At 38.0% G+C, this 17,771-nt stretch overlaps 1 protein-coding gene across 2 annotated transcripts in view; it reads right to left on the bottom strand.

Moving 5' to 3' along the window:
* Tex11 (testis expressed gene 11) overlaps nt 1–17,771 on the bottom strand; it is a 220,992-nt gene that overhangs the window by 105,724 nt on the left and 97,497 nt on the right. For both annotated transcript variants that reach the window (NM_031384.2, NM_001167997.1), the window contains exons 14-16: nt 10,329–10,480; nt 7,194–7,279; nt 2,285–2,422 (exon numbers count right to left, since the gene is read on the bottom strand). In NM_031384.2, the coding sequence (NP_113561.2) occupies nt 2,285–2,422; nt 7,194–7,279; nt 10,329–10,480 (376 nt within the window). The remainder of the gene's footprint in view (nt 1–2,284; nt 2,423–7,193; nt 7,280–10,328; nt 10,481–17,771) is intronic.

The raw sequence follows: 17,771 nt of genomic DNA on the forward strand, positions 1-17,771 counted from the left end.
AGACAAACATTTCATGCCACAAGAAAATCACATGAAATTTAGTATCCCTAAATATAAAGGTTTTCTCAGAGCACACTGTGGGTACTTGTTTACATATTGTTTATGTCAGTATCTGATATAAGATCAGAGCTGAGTGTTACATTAGGGACCATGTGACTTCCACATTCTTAAGTATTTTCTGTGTAGCTCTTTATACAAAAACTGATGACACCTATCTTCATTTTTTTTGACCCCAAATTGTTCCCATCTAAAGAAATGCAGGGGGAAAAATGAAACACAGACTGAACAAATGACCAACCAGTGGCAGGCTCAACTTGGGATCCATGCCATGGGCGGGCACCAATCTTTGATATTATTACTGTTGCCTGCAGACAGGAGCCTAGCATGTCTGTCCTCGGAGAGGCTCTACCAGCAGCCAACTGAGACACATTCAGATACTTATAGACAATCATTAGACTGAGGTCAGGGACCCCTATGGAAGAGTAGGAGGAGGATTGAAGGAGCTGAAGGGGATGTCAACCCCATAGGAAGACCAAGTATATCAACTAACTAGACCCCCTAGGAACTCCCAGGGACTAAGCCATCAATGTGATCCATGGCCCCCAGTACTTATGTAGCAGTGCTTGTCTGGCCTCAATGGGAGAAGATGTACCTAATCCCGTAGAGACTTGATGCCCCAAGGAAGGGGAACAGAGGGGACCATGGGAGGTAGGGGTTGGAGGGTGGGGGAGGGATTTAAGAGGGTAGGGGAGCACCCCTCAGAAGCAAAGGGGAGTGAGGATGGGAAGAACTCTTGGAGGGGGGACCGGGAAGGGGGGCAACATTTGGAATGTAAATAAAATGATTTAAAAGTAAAATAAAATAGTAAGCATACATTTTTTTAAAAAATGGTTAGACAATGGCAAGATGGGGATGGCAAAGTACTGATGGCTTTCCCTCCAACCTCTACCTTTTTATATGTCCTACTGCATAGGAATTCATCCTTTACATACGCAAAGTATCCAAACAGTTGCTGCTAGGAAGTCAGAAAGGATGAAATGAGAAATATGCTAAGTAACAAACACAGTTACCTTGAACATTTCAAAATAAGCTTTGACTTCCCTACCTATATGGCATTAAATGACACAGTTGGACATGGAGTGTATGCGATTAAGACATACTGGTTTCCTGATTGCCTATTTTCTCCTTTGTGCTAACAACATTTGAACTCCAATTACAGGTTTAGTTCTGCACTGACTCCAGGACCGAGCCTGTCATTAGTCAGATATATAAGTGCTGCTTCAGGCTGGGCATGTGCTTCAGTGACAGGCCATTTTCCTAGTATGTGTATAGCCCTGAGCTCAAACTCCAGCACCACACAAAAATGTCAGTTTCTTGTAGAGCAAGATTGAACCTCGTCAACTTGAGTATTGCTCTTCTGGTCATTGTCTTTTCAGATGACTCTACTGCCTTGAGCATCATGTTGAGAGTGCTGGGGCACCTAGCCTCATATACTGAGCAGCTGCCAGAATGTCCGCTTCCAGTATGAAGACAGCCATGGGTGAGCATATTCACTCTATTAGTTCTGTTTTTTCTAGAGAACCCTGATAATGCATAGACCTTCAAAGAAAACCTACAAAATCATTCATATAATCTCCTCTAAAGCTGTCAGTAAAACTTGAAAGGCAACAAAAACCTTCATGTTCAATTGAGTGCATATGTGTCCTTCTCATTTTTTTTGTTCATCTAAGTACCAATACTCCACATTATGTGCACACTGTATGATGTTCAAAAGATAAAAGATGTCTCATATGCTATTAGAAATATGGATGGCCCCATCATTCATAAAATCTTTTCATCTTTTAGCTTCTATATTTTTTCCTAATGAAGATTCATACACTGAACTTTTCTTGAGTGGTTATAAAGGATAATACCCCTTCATGCAAGTCAGTATCTACTGTCAATGGATACCTAACAAAAATGTAGACCATACAGGGTTAGTCTCTTTTAAAGGGCTATATAGCAGAGTTAGCAGCAAATAGCCTTTCAGAATATGGTAGAAGATAAATGGTAAGGATAGAAAGTAAAAGAAATCAATAGTTTCCCAAATACTCTCTCCTTTGGGAAGCTCTGCTTTGTTTGCAAGACACACATCAAGAAGATGTCAATTTGACCTTGTTCAAATCCTGAGGCACTCACTCTCAGCCACCCTAAGTAGCTTTGAGATCAGAGTGATGCATTCACCTAAGTGCCACAGCAAAGAACACTGTCTGCCTCTGAAAATAGAATAAGTAAATGAAAGCACCTTATCAAGTTGTTTCAAAGATAAGTAACAGGAAACCATGTTCCTCTTCAGCTTGATCAAATCCAGATCTGCTTTATCATACTCATACAACTTCAGAGAATAACTGTACCAGTGTAGGGCATCAGCATATTTTTGGACCTAAAGTTAAAAAAAAACAACAAAGTCATAGATTTTTCCAAAATTCACTTTAAATTTTCCCAACTACTCTCTAAGGGAAAACAATTTGTTACAGATTCCACTTTTTAGACAACAAAAACAATGCCTACTTACTTGAAGCCTAAGTGTTTAACTCTCTTTTTTTGTTTCCTACACATTTCAAAGTTCAGAAGCTAGAGTTGAACTTCAGTGACAGAGTAGATAGATGTCTAGCATACACAGGGTCCTGGGTTCAGACCCCAGTACTCAAAGTATAAAAGTTACTTATTTCACTTAAAGGATAAAGAGTCTAAAAAGTGGTACACAAACTCTAGAAAAGCCATTTTAAAAGCTATCTTAAAGAGCAATGATAAAAATCTTAAAGGCAGCATACATAAATCACCATGCTAGTGGAGATACCTTCATTTTTCTGTATAACATTTTAACTTTATCCTTTTAGATATGTAAATTGTAGTTATGACAGCTTATATACAATTTCACACTTTATTCTTTCCATTAAATCTTATGTACATATTTATCTACATCATTATAGTTTTCAATGACTACTTTTAGAGGAAAATTTTAGTTAAATTAATGCAGTATTTTCTAGGTTTCACAATTTGGTGTATTTCCAGAGTTTTCACCATTAAAATTAATGTAATTGTATTCTTGTAAAAAAAATGTGTTACTGTCAGTTTTTCAATTATAAGAAACTATTAGTAGCAATCTAATAGAAATATCCTGGTTTATTATTTAAGTCTAAGACAGATTATTTATAAATACTACATAAGGTAAATGAGTCTCCTGTACCCTGTTGAGGCTTCCTGTCTTTTAAGTAATGACTGCAGTCATTACAACTTCAAAGGAATGAAATGCCCTTTTAAAATAGATACAGCTCTGCTAGGAAGGTAAAACTTTGGCTTTGACTATTTGAACATAAGATTATATCCTTCAGAACTGAATGTAAAATGGGAGAGGAGAAACAGAATCAAAAGGAGATGATTCAGAAGAAACTTTTTACTTTCTCAGTACAGAAATAAAGAAGGCCAGAGAGAGAGAGAGAGAGAGAGAGAGAGAGAGAGAGAGAGAAGAATGATGGTTTTAACTATAAGCCATGTATATGTCTCTATATGCTTCTCCTTTTTTGTCTTGAATCTAATTTCTTGTTTCCTACTTTTTTCTTTGATCTTCAAATCCTTTCCCTTCATCTTTAACCAATCTACAAAATCTATCCCAACGTATTTTGCAACATTGTACTTGAATACTGGGACCTCATGCTTGCCAAATAATATGGATTTTTGGTCTGGCCTCTTCAATTCAACTTAAATAGTTTCAAGATTAGTCCTCGTTGCTGCACATATCAATAATTCCTTTTACTGCGAAGTAATATTTCATTATATGGACATACCACAGATTGCTTATACACTCACTTATTGATGGACATTTGGGTCCATTTTCAAATATTACAAATAGTGCCAGAGTGTTTTTCTGTCAATTTAACACAGGTTAGAGTAATTCTGGAAGACAGAAATGGAGAAAATGCTTTCATTTGGTTGGCCTGTGGGCAAGCATGTATGTAATGCATTTTCCTGATTGAGGATTGATGTGAGTGGGACCATTCTATGGATGGTGCTGCCAACCCTGGATGGATGGTCATGAATGGTATAAGGTTGAACAAACCATGAGGAATAAGCCATTAAGCAGTACTCCTCCATGGCCTTGGCATCAATTCATACCCCCAGGTTCCTACCTTCAATTCCTGCCACAACTTCCCTAGATGATGGGCTATAAGCTACGGTATGAAAAGTAAAGTCAATCTTCTCCTCGCCACGATGGTCATGGTGTCTTAGCACAGCAATAGGAACCCTAACTAAGACCCAAAGATGGGGGACTTCTGTGTTACACATGGATCTTTACTTTTCTCGTGAGTACATACATGGAGTTAGAATGAATTACATGAAAGGGTGAATATTTAACAAAATTTCCAAACTACTTCCTAAATGGTTTGGATTATTTCATAGCCCAACCATAAAGGTTTCAGTTCCTTAATATTCCTAATAATTGGTGTATTTATTTTTTAAAAAAATTGCTAATTCTAAGTAGTATCTCCTTAAGATTTTAATTTGTGCTTCCCTGACAACTCAAAAATCATCTTTTTCATCAGTTATTGTATTGGAAAATATTTTTGTGTAATTTATGTTCATATCATTTAGTGTCCATTTTCAATGGTTTTGACAATTGCTCCAGTAACATTAGGGTTTTTTTGTTTTTGTTTTTGTTGTTTGTTTGTTTGTTTTTGAGAGACAGGGTTTCTCTGTATAGCCCTGGTTGTCCTGGAACTCACTCTGTAGACCAGGCTGGCCTCGAACTCAGAAATCCTCCTGCCTCTGCCTCCCAAGTGCTGGGATTAAAGGCGTGCGCCACCACGCCCAGCCAGTAACATTAGTTTTAAAGACTACTTTAAAGGATTACTTCTATATGTGGTAAAAACAAAACAGTTAAACTTTTGTGTAGGATTCATTTGGGGTTCTTTATTTCTACTGATCTATGTCTTTGCCTTTGACTTTAACAGTCTATAGAGAAATGCTGTGGCTATATGACAAGCCTTGAAGTTAGTTTTGATGAGTTTTAGATTAATATTACTTCTCTAAAGAGTTTTCTCATCCCTTTGCTTGTCGCCTACTTGAACCTTTAAGGCAGGGGGAAGGGGGGATGAGATAGGGGGTTTCCGGAGGGGAGATCTGGAAAGGGGATAACACTTGAAATGTGAATAAAGAAAATATCCAGGAGCTGCAGAGATGGCTCAGTGGTTAAGAGCACTGACTGCTCTTCCAGAGGTCCTGAGTTCAAATCCCAGCAACCACATGGTGGCTCACAACCATCTGTAATGGGGTCTGATGCCCTATTCTGGTGTGTCTGAATACAGCAATGGTATACTCATATAAATAAATTTTTTTAAAAAAATCCAATAAAAGAAAAACAACAAAAAAGAATATAAACGTGGGTATGGGGTTTTTTAAAATCTAACTTGACAGTATGTACATTTTCACTGGATTAGTATGATTATTTCATTTAATTTATTTTTAATCCTCAGCTTCCTGACAGCTAGGATAACAGGCATACATGACCCCTTGCCCAGTCTCTTGCCATTTGCTTTCTTCTTGTTCCATCTAACTTTAACATAGAGACTTTAACATTTTCATGTGTATGTGGGTTTTGTCTGCAAGTATGTATGTGTACCACATGCATATCTGGTATTCATGGTGCCATATATGGACATTAGATTGCCTGTGAGCCACAATGTGGGTGGTTGGATCTGAGCCCAGGTCCTCTGCAAGAAGAGCAAATGTTTTTTAACCACTGAGCCATCTTCTCTAGTCTCTGTACCATCTAATGTTTATTCCCTATTTTCCTCTTTTCTTTTGGATTATATGAATACTTTTAGAATTTGTTTTTTATTCTTTTATTGACATATGAGTTAGGATGTTGTTTTACTGTGTTTGGGTATATTGTATTAAAATCTTATTTTGTTTAAACAACCATCTTTTAACATTTATTTCTACTTGTATGTGAGTGTTCATGTGAGCTAGTATGTACATGTATACATGTATGTATATATGTGTAGGTCAGTGTCGTTCCTTGGGAACTGTCTAGGTTGTTCTGTGAGACAGGATTTCTCCGTAGGACAGGTACAGATTAAGCTATAATGGCTGGCAGAGCGCCCTACGAATCCACCTGTGCTATCTGCCCACCAATTACAGACCTTACTTTTTCTTTAATTGGCCTAGGTCCTCGTGCTTATATTTATTACAATTATCAATTGAGCTACAGTTCCACCCCTAAAGAAATATTTATAAGAGGAAAATATCTTATATGTTTATTATGTATTTATCATTTCTGGTATTCTTCTTTTGTATAGGTCTGTCATTTCTAGATAGTTATCAGTGTCCTGCTTGAAAGACTTATTCATAATGTGGCTCTGTGCTTGAGTTATCTTAGCTTTTGAATATTTTAAAGTCTTCATTTGGGTTACTTTTAATCATGATAAAATGAATAACATAAAATTTATCATTATAACTTTTTAAAAGAGAGAAACATGATTTTCTTATATATCCTTTTCCTCCACAAAAATCCGTATCTTAACTACTTTTTAACTATTCAGGTCACTAGTGTCATATATATTCACCATATTATAGAGCCAATCTTCAAAACTTAACCATCTTTTAAAATGGGAAAATCTGAGGGCTGTAGGTATAATGCAATAGTAGAGTCCATGCCTGGCATGTATAAGGCCCAAGTTCAATAGCCAGCAAAAAATAAAATAAAATAAAACTCTAGACTCATTCTCCACATTTCTACCTCATCCCAAACCCCTGGCAACTACCATTGTAGGCCACATCTCTATGAATGTGATTACTCTACATAACTCAAATAAATGGAACTGAATACTATTTCCTTGACTAGCTTACTTCACTTAGCATAATACTCTCTATTCACTCACACTGTAATATGCATCACTTAAGCAAACAAACAGCAAACAAAAACATAGTAATAATACTTTCACAGTCTCTATATTTAGATAGCATCTATAAATTAAATATTCACAGTGCTTAAGTAGTGCTAAGTATAGAATCTAGGGTCTCACACAGGCTACACAGTGCTTCCACTGAGCTGCACTTGCCAGATCCTGTTCTCTCTGATTTTATAGTGAACAGTGTTTCATTTGGTGCAAAGGAGAAAGACTACAATGACTGAAAACAGGTTATTCACAAACCTTAACACTTCTGGAAGCCTTTCCCCACAGAATGTTGTGTAACCAATTTACCAAATCTCTTGACAGTCGACTTCTTGTTTGGTAACCTGAAAAAAAAAAAACAAAAACAAAAACAAAAAAGCAAGCTATAAAAAGAACCTAGATCCGTTGCATTAAACAGAATGTTAACTGTATACACTCTAGACTTAATAGCTGTACTTAATCTTTAAGTAATGTCTATAAAACAATCATATTAGAAAGGTTTTCCCCTTCAATCTGGTTTCCCATCATGACTGGTTATATAATCTAATCAGAGTTTGCTAGAATCGTGGAAGTCTCCCACCAGCCTCTGATACATTCCCAGCCTAGTCTCTTCTTAACTTACTTTTCATGTTCTAAATTAGATCATCATCTGGTGCCCTAATAAGGTTATTGTGAATGAGCAGACAGCAATGTCAGAAATCATTAATAAGAACTGCTCATACTATTATGTACTAAAAAGATCAGATCAAGCTCACAAGAAAGGCCAATTATACCTTAAAGCTTTTAAAAAGTACTTTAAGACCACACTTACAGATAAACTTTATTCGTTTAAATTGTAACTTGTGCCTGATTATTTCTGGTCTAGACATTTACAGGATTCAAATATATTAGCACCTTAAGGTAAAGTTTAAACCGCAATATAATTCTATACCCCTTTCTCATCTGCCCTTTTGGCACAAACCATCAATTTTCGAAAATGTCTTCATTAGAACACCAATACTCTCTGACTCACCGATGGAGTCAGCACATGTGGCTTAAAAATACTTACGTAAGAGTAACCAATTAGTTAACGTCTCCTTAAAAGTTTATAATACCTTGATTATATGAATAAAACTCTGTCTAACCTCCTTGTCTGACATCAATGGGAGGGGAGGCTCTTGGCCCTGTGGAGATTTGATGCACCAGCATAGGGGGTTGAAGGAGGGGTGCAGCAGGAGTGGGTGAGTGGGTGGAGGAGCACACTTATAGAGGCAAAGGGGAGGAAGGAGAGGGAGATTGTAGAATGGATGGCTTGTGGAAGGGTAACCAGGAAGTGTGATATCATTTGAGATGTAAACGAATGGGATGATTAATAAAAAAATAAACAAATGAATTATTCTGTAAAGTCAACAATTTTCTGCCCTTCAAAAAGGAAGTCGAGGACTAGGAAAATATCTCAGTCCGTAAAGTGCTCGCTATGTAAACATGAGGACCAGAGTTTAATTTCCAGAATTCATATAAAATGTCAGGCGTGGTGGCACTTGATTATTATGCTAGTGCTAGAGAGGGGGAGAAAGTGGAGGCCTGGGACTCACAGGCAGCCCAATCTAGTTTACTCTCTTTACTCCTAACTAGTGAGAGTTCCTGTCTCAAAAGGCAAGGTTGAGAGAGTCTCAGGAAAGATAACTTGAGCTTGCACTCTGGACCTATGCACGTGCTTGCACCTTTGCACACATGTGTACTACATGTGTGTATATACACATAAGCATAACAGATAAACAAATGTCTAACTTCCTAAGTTCTATTACTTAAAATGTAACCTTCCATGGCCATTGAAGGTCAACATCACCAAACAATTGCATTTTATTGCACTGGGCAAAACACTTGTAATTTCAGTTAGTTGAGAGGCCGAGGAGGCAGTCACATGAGGATAGATTGAGCAACACAACAAGAAGCTGTTTCTGAAATATATAACTTATCTAGAGCTGAAGAGATAGCCCAGTTGGTAAAGTGCTCAGCTGGTTTTGCCAGGCACGCCTGAGGATCTGAGTTTGGACTCCACTCACATAAAAAGCCAGGTGTAGTAGCATGCACTTGTAATGTGCGTGCACTGGGGAGCTAGAGAAAGAGGATCCTTGCAGTTTAGGAGTGTAATTGAACTAGCAAACCCAGGTCCTAGTGAGACAGTCTAGCTGAAGTCTAGTCCCAGGCCCCAGTGAGATCTTATCTCAAATCATAAGGAGCTTTTGAGGAGTGACACCTGAGGTCAAGCTCTAGCCTCCAACACACACAGAGAGAGAGAGAGAGACAGTGAAAGAGATTCTCCCTTATATCTATCTACCTATATATTATTTCCTAATTCTTTTATTTCTGTATCTAAATAGTATTTTCAAAGAATAACCTCGAAACAAGAAAAATTGCAGCTTTTCCTGTCATATAGTCAGGTTAGCTATATATTTTCTTATGGATCTTTTCTATTTGTATTATGATATCATTAAAATGTCAAGGACCAGAAAACCGGATAACCAAGATTATCAAAAAGGGATTCAAAAAGTAAATGAATTCTTAATGAAAATCTTGAAAATGAAAATGTGGGTGTCATTAGAAAAATATAGTTCATAGGAAATAGAATTCAAAAAGCTCTTAATATTGCATGATTTCCTTTTGGGAACTATTAATGTTTGTTTTTATGAGAATATGATGCACACAATCCATATTTAAGCAATGCAGTACAATATCATAGAAGCAACACACTGCCTTAAATGCCACCATTCAGAACAAATCTCCCTCTTAACATTTAGTGACTATCACTTCAGATGAGGTCAGGCAGAGAATGTTCCAAGACAGTGCTTATATTATCTGCACACTGTAAGTTATGGAGGCTGTGCAGTGAGTGAAGGATTAGGGCAATGCTGAGAAGAGGTGGTTCTACTTCTCTGCTTTAACTACAGAAAATCAAATCTGTTTTGTCTGTCTAGGGGGAGTTTATGTAAGACTGCATCACAAAATAATACTGCCACTAAACAGCTTTAAAAGCAGGAATTTGGTTCACAACATTCACTTTACAGTTGAAAAAGCCAACATCCAAAGGTACTGACTTGCCCCAAGGCACACAGCTAACCTGAAGTCAAATCAGAAATATGAACTTGGGGTTTATAAACCTCACAATTTTCTGCTACAGGTGGGCTTTAAGCTCAAAGGTTTATCTGTATTTTGAAGGTGTTTTGTTATTTTTGCTTAGTTATTCATTATAGCACATCAAAGTTGCGACTTCTAGATGGTCATAGCGTTGCTGAAAACCTTTAAGGAGAGATGGGAAAACCCGTTGGCCTGAGAATTTTGCTATTGTTCTGACATGTATCTTAAAATCATAGGTAAATTAACAACTTTCAGAAAATGCAGACTCTTACTGACCTTTAAGGACGTCTTTAATCTTCTCTTCAGCAATCATGTCTTGATCCTTTTGTAAAAGCGTGTCAATGTAGAACAACAGAATTCTCTTCCTATCTTCTGGCGACTTAAAATTGTCAGAGATGATTCTCAGAAAGCGAAACCCAACAGACTCTCTGCACAGAAAGATATAATTTTAAGCAGTGTAAGTAGAACTTGGTTTTGACCAATGGGATTAAAATAATTTCAATGTGAGCCAAAACAAACTTAGGTAATGCATCAGATGCCTATTTGTCAGTGATACATCATTTCACTAACACTGCACTCATTGTCAGTAATACATCATTTCATTATAGTAACACTGTACTCGATTTCTACATGAGAGAGAGAGAGAGAGAGAGAGAGAGAGAGAGAGAGAGAGAGAGAATATGCATCCATGACAGGGAATGCATGTGGAGGTCAGAGAAGAAATTATGAGAGTAGTTTCTCTCTTTCTACCATGTACGTCCCAGAACCGAAGCTCAGGTCCTCATGCTAGGCACAATTACCTGTTGAGACATATTGCCAGCTCAACATTTTCTTATTATTTTGTTTGTTCATTTATCTTTACAAGACAAGGTCTCACTCTCTGTAGCTAAAGCTTGCCCTGAATTTACTATGTAGCCAAGGCTAGTTGTAAATTTACAGGAATCCTTCTATCTTGACTTCCCAAGTTCTGAGAGTACATGAGCCACACTATGCCTGGCTTTCAATATTATTAAATGTCAATACACTCAACATATTTGAAGTATTTAATGAATGAAATACCCAATTGAAATACTAACAGCTTTTTTTTAAAGACAGTAACTATTCATACAGCATTTCAAAGACTGATATAATCACAACAATCTTGAAAACGAAGAACAGAGGTGAAGAACCATGCTCCCTAATACAAACTTATTACAAAGATACCGTACCCAAACTGTATGGCACCAGCATAAATACAGATAGATCAATAAAATTGAAGAGAGGACTTTTGGTATAGCATTGGAAATGTAAATGAGCTAAATACCTAATAAAAAATGAAAAAAAAAAGTAGGGAAAAGTTAAAAAAAATTGAAGAGAGGACACATAAATAAACTTTGCCATATATGGCCAAATGATTTTTGATGAAGGTGCTAGAACCATTTTATGATGAAAAAAGTCTTTCAACAAATGATGATGGGGAAAAAATAAGATTTTTTTATTCTCAAAATAAACTGAACTTTTCCATTGTATCATGTACAAAAATTAAGCAGAAATGAATGTAAGACATAAATGTTAATTAGAATTTCTCAGGTTGCACAATCAATTGCAAGAAGCTAAATAAATAAATAAAAATATTAAATAAATTTTAAATAAATAAAATCAGTGAAATTTTAGGAATCAAAACCATCATACAAAACTCAATATTTCTTTATAACACAATAAATATCCTGCAAGTGAAATAAATGTATTTCCCTTTTACTAAAGCATTATGTGAAATACTTAAGAATAAATTTAAAACTACCACACACCAGTCAGAATGGCTAAAATCAAAAATTCAGGTGAGAGCAGATGCTGGCGAGGATGTGGAGAAAGAGGAACACTCCTCCATTGTTGGTGGGATTGCAAGCTGGTACAACCACTCTGGAAATCAGTCTGGAGGTTCCTCAGAAAATTGGACATAGTACTACTGGAAGATCCAGCAATACCACTCCTGAGCATATACCCAGAAGATGTTCCAACTTGTAATAAGGACACATGCTCCACTATGTTCATAGCAGCCTTATTTATAATAGTCAGAAGCTGGAAACAACCCAGATGTCCCTCAACAGAGGAATGGATATAGAAAATGTGGTATATTTACACAATGGAGTACTACTCAGCTATTAAAAACAATGACTTCATGAAATTCACAGACAAATGGATGGAACTTGAAAATATTATCCTGAGTGAGGTAATCCAGTCACAAAAGAACAAACTCGGTATGTACTGTCTGACACGAGGATATTAGCCAAAGAGTTTGGAATGCCCAAGATTCAATTCACAGACCATATGAAGTCCAAGAAGAAGAAAGACCAAAGTATGGATGCTTCAGTGTTTCTTAGAAGGGGCAACAAAATACTTATGGGAGCAAATATGGAGACAAAGTGTGGAGCAGAGACTGAAGGAAAGGCCATCCAGAGACTGCCCCACTTGGGGATCCATCCCATATACAGCCACCAAACCCAGACACTATTGTGGATGCCAAGAAGTGCTTGATGACAGGAGCCTGATATGGCTGTGTCCTGAGAGGCTCTGCCAGAGCCTGACAAATACAGAAACAAAGGTGGATGCTTGCAGCCAATCATTGGGCTAAGCACGGGGTCCCCGATGGAGGACTTGGAAAAGAGACTAAAAGAGCTGAGGGGATTTGCAGCCCAATGGGGGGAGCAACAGTGTCAACTGGCCAGGCCCCCCAGAGCTCACAGGGACTGGACCACCAACCAAAGAGTACACATGGAGGGACTCATGGCTCTGGTCACATATGTGGCAGAGGATGGCCTTATTGGACATCAGTGGGAGGAGAGGCCCTTGGGCGTGAGGGTGTTCGATGCCCCAGTGTAGGGGAATGCCAGGGTAGGAAGATGGGAGTGGGTAGGTAGGATGGAGGGAGCACCCTCATAGAGGCAGGGGGAGGGAGGATGGGATGGGGATTTCCAAAGGGGAGACCTGGAAAGGGTAAAACATTTGAAATGTAAATAAAGAAAATATCCAATTAAAAATACATAAATAAATAAAAGAATAAATCTAACTAAGATGACTAACTATAAATGATATAAATGGAAAAATATATTATTCTCATGGATCAGAAGAATAAATGGTACAAAGATATTTATGCTTACTCACTAAAATCTACAGATTGAGAGCAATCTCTATCAAAATGTTATTAACATTATTCATAGAAGTAGAAGAAGCTATAATAAAATCTTATGAGCTAAAAATGGACCTAAGTGACCAACAAAAATTATAAAAATGAAAAGCAAGGGCTAAAAAGACAGCTCAGAAGTTAAGAGATTCATCCTCTTCCAGATGATCCAAATGATCCAAACTTGGTTCTCAGCACTCAAGTTAGGAGGCTCCCAACTCCCTGTAACTCCAGCCTCAGGGAACTGGGTGCCACCTTCTGGCTTTTGGTGGCATCTGCATACTTGTAGCATACATTCACCCAGACATACATACACATAAAATAAAAATAAATCTTAAAAACGAAGTTAGAGGATTCATACTTCCTGGTTTCAGATTACACTACAAAGGTATAGTATTCCCAAGAGTATGATACAGAAAAATAAGCAAGATTGGAAGGCAAGGAAAAACCTCATTCTTTTCAGTAAATATACCCATAAAACAGCATAAAAATATTGTCTCTTTAAAAATGCTGTTGGAAAAATGGATATTTTACACTCAAAAACATGAAACTGTACCTTTATCCTACAATATTCACAAAAATCAATGCAATATGTATTAAAGACTTAAGCATAATATCTGAAGCCATAAAACACCTAAAAGAAATAAAATAAGGAATGATCTCTTTTACATTGATCTTGGCAACGACCCTGGTCAGGGAGCTGGTGGAAGGACTGGAGGAGCAGAGGGAGATTTCAATCCCATTGGCAGAGCACTGTTGGCTGGATGGACAACCCAGTGCTCCCAGGGACTAGACCACCAAGCAAGAAGTGTACAGGGCAGTAGCAGAGGATGGCCTTGTCTGACATCAATGGGAGGGGAGGCCCTTGGTCTTGTGGAGGTTTGATTCCCCAGAATCAGGGGATGCTGGAGCAGTGGGGCAGAAGAGGGTGAGTGGGTGGAGGAGCATCCTCATTGAGGCAAAGGGGAGGGAGAAAGGGCGGATGTGGGAGGGGAGGTTTGTGGAGGGGTAGCTGAGAAGTGGGATATCAGTTGAGATCTGAATGAATGGAATGATTAATTTAAAAAAAAGAAACAATAGACAAAAACAAAACCAAACTAACCAAGTAGGACTATATAAATCTAAAATATTTCTATAAAGCAAAGGAAATATTTAGTAAAATGAAAAGGAAATACACAAAGTAAGAGGAAATGTTTCATATCACAGTCCAATATGAGGTTGGTATCTAAAATTTACACAATTTATAAAAATAACCTGAAGGGTTGGCAGAGACAGGAGGATCTTTTAGAAGTTCTGCTGGCCACTCACTGAGTCTAGCTGAAACAACCCAGCCCCAGATTAAGTGAGTGACCATGTCTTAAGACAAAACAATGGAGAGTAATAGAGGGTGACACCTCTGTCTATGCTAGCTAGCCACTTGGGGAGGTAGGGAAAGAATGAGGTACCCCTGGGTAGCCAGCTTTGGCTTAACATAAGATCAGAATTTCCAACAGTTTCTGAGATAGCCCTAAACAGATTGCTGATGGTTTTAATTCTGACTCAGTACTGATGATTGTATGGGTCAATTCTGAAAAATACCAAGGGTACACTACATCACACTGTATCAAATATTCAGCCAGGAATTAGTTATTTAGAAAGAAAGAATTACATCCATCTCACTATTATTTACCTCAAGAAAATAACAGAATAAGTATGAAGCTAAATCCACTGCAGAAACTAGGAAAATATATTGTCAGTGCTTAGAAACCTTGAAAGATTTCTGTAATTAAAAGCAAATGTAATTAGGCTGATAAAGAAAAATCAAGGATGAGAATATCAAAATCAAAATGGGGCAAAAGAGAATAAATAGCTGAATAATTAGCTCACTCAACCAAAAATAAATAGCCTAGGAAAATCTATTAAGTCAGAAATTAATGGGACATAGGAACAATTGATTATGGTTATAGAAGAACTGCAAACATTAATTCCATTTTCCATTGTGTGACAAGCCATCGAGACTGCTTATAGTTAAACTCAGGTTTTTCTGTCAAACAAATTTTTAAGCAATATAAGGGATCTGATTCAGCTTATATAAGAAGCGGGATGCAGACTTGGGGGAAAGAATAAGAAAGAAGGAAATCAGCACAGTGAAAATCCCTCTAATTCCCATATCAAAGTGGGGATGGGACTAGTATGTCTAGCCCACTGCAATAGCTACTTTCTAAATACATTTTCCCTGCAAATTGTGCTCCTTAGTATTCACATCCTGCTAAGGTATTTTCTCCTTGAATCTGGACTGCGTTTGTGGCTTTTTATTACAAGCATATTTTTTTTTAATTTTTATTTATTTACATTCCAGTCATTGTCTCCACCCCCTCAGTCTCCTCTCCCACAGTTCCTCATCCCATTCCTCCTCCCCTTGCCTCCGGGTGCTCTCCCCACTACCAGATCTCCCGCTTCCCTGGGGGCCTCAAGACTCTCTAGGACTAAGCACATCTCTTCCCACTGAGGCCTGACTAGGCAGACCTCTGCTATATTTGTGCCACCAGCCCCTGTAAGCTCCTGGTTGGTGGCTCAGTCTCTGAGAGCTCCCTGGGGTCTGGGTAGGTTGAGACTGCATATTTTAATTATACAAAGTAAAAGGTTTCATTATGACATTTTCAGACATTTATATACTATGATCATATTTATCACATTATTAACCCTCACTAAGGCCCGTCCCACCCACATAAATAATAGTCCTCTTTTATTTTCATGTCTTTTTCTTTCTTTAATAGCTACACCTAGAGAAAACATATATTGTCTTTGATTCTGGGATAGTTTGCTTAAGAGGCACTCTGTAGTTGTAACTATTTTCTTTAAAATGCCATAATTTTTGTTTTTTTTTAGACCCAAGTAAGATTCATTCTATATATTTAACACACTTCTTTATCAATTCATCTACTGACAGATACCTATACTGATTCCAAAACTCAGCAATTGTGAATAGTGCTATAATAAATATGGGTATGCAGGTATCTCTATTATAAGTGTACTTATTCTTGAGGCCTCTCCATACTAATTCCCACAGTGGCAGCATTTTAAGAGTTCCTTTTCCAAAGGGTCAATTTCCTCTGAGAATGTGATAACTATTCTTCTCCTGTCGAAAGCCACACATACAAGATTATATATGCACCATGGGGATACAAAAAGGACACAAACTTGGGTGGGAAAGGAAGGGGCTGGATATAGAAAGGATTGGTTAAAGAAAGGTGGTCAAAGAACTTATAAGAAAAAAGTTCCTTTCCCTGCTACAACTTCACAAGTATTTCCTAGTTTGGAGGTACTTAATTGTAGCCACTCTGACCAGGGTGAGATGCAATTTCAAGGTAGTTTAAATTTACATTTCCCTGGTGACTAAATTATGTTTAACATTTTAAACTTGTTTTATTTACTGTTCATACTAGCATATACTGTGTTTTTTAAATCAAATCCACCTTAATTCCCTCCTCTCCAACTCCTCCTTTATCACCTCCACCACTTTCCCCTTCCAAGTTATGTGGTCCCATTTAAAATACCAACTGAGCTGGATGTGGATAGCTGAGACAGAGACCTGGATAAGGGAGGTGCCCAAGAATCAGAGCATTGGGATTATGGAACCTGAAGAGGCCAGGCAGGAACCCCAGTGGTTCGACAGGGACACCAACCCACCCACAAAACTTTCAATCCCAAATTATATGAAATACAGAGATGGAATGGAGTAGAGCTGAGGGAACAGCCAAGCAATAACCAGCCCAACTTGAAACCCATCCCATGGGCAAGCACCAATCCCTGACACTACTAATGATACTCTGTTATGCTTGCAGACAGGAGTCTAGCATAACTGTCCCCTGAGAGCCTCCACCTAGCAGCTAACTCAGACGGATGCAGATACCACAGCTAAACACTGGATGGAGCTCAGAGACTCTTATGGAAGAGTTGGAGGAAGGATTGAGGGCCCCAAAGGGGATAGGAACTCCACAGGAAGACCAACAGAGTCAACTAACCTGGACCCTTGGAGCTCTCAGAGTCTGAACCACAAACCAAAGAACATATACACAGGCTGGACCTAGGCCTCCCTGCACATATGCAGCAGATGAACAACTTGGAGAAGACTGGCTCCCTAGCAGCTAGGAGGAATGTATTAAAGCCCACACCCACAGTAACACACCTACTCCAAAAGACCACACCTACTTCATCCTCCTAATGATGCCTCATCAGGACAGAACAACAAAAACCTACAGACTGATTTCTCTGATCAACACAGATGTAAAAATTCTCAATAAAATACTAGAAAACCAAATGCAAACACATATTAAGAAGATCATCCACCATGATCAGGTAGGCTTTATCTTGGAAATGCAAAGTTAGTATAACAATACATAAGTCGATTGTTGAGGCCTGCCCCACCCCCAGCATAGCTGTAGTCATTTTGTTCCATGTCCACCAGCTATTTCATATTGTTGCCAGACATTGATGCAGAAAAATAACTTGACTCAGAGCAGGGTCATGCTGACCACATACCCTGTTATGTTCTCTATGAAGTTTGTTAATCTTAAGAA

This window comes from Mus musculus, chromosome X (assembly GCF_000001635.26).
Source record: "Mus musculus strain C57BL/6J chromosome X, GRCm38.p6 C57BL/6J".
NCBI classification, from domain to species: Eukaryota; Metazoa; Chordata; class Mammalia; order Rodentia; family Muridae; genus Mus; species Mus musculus.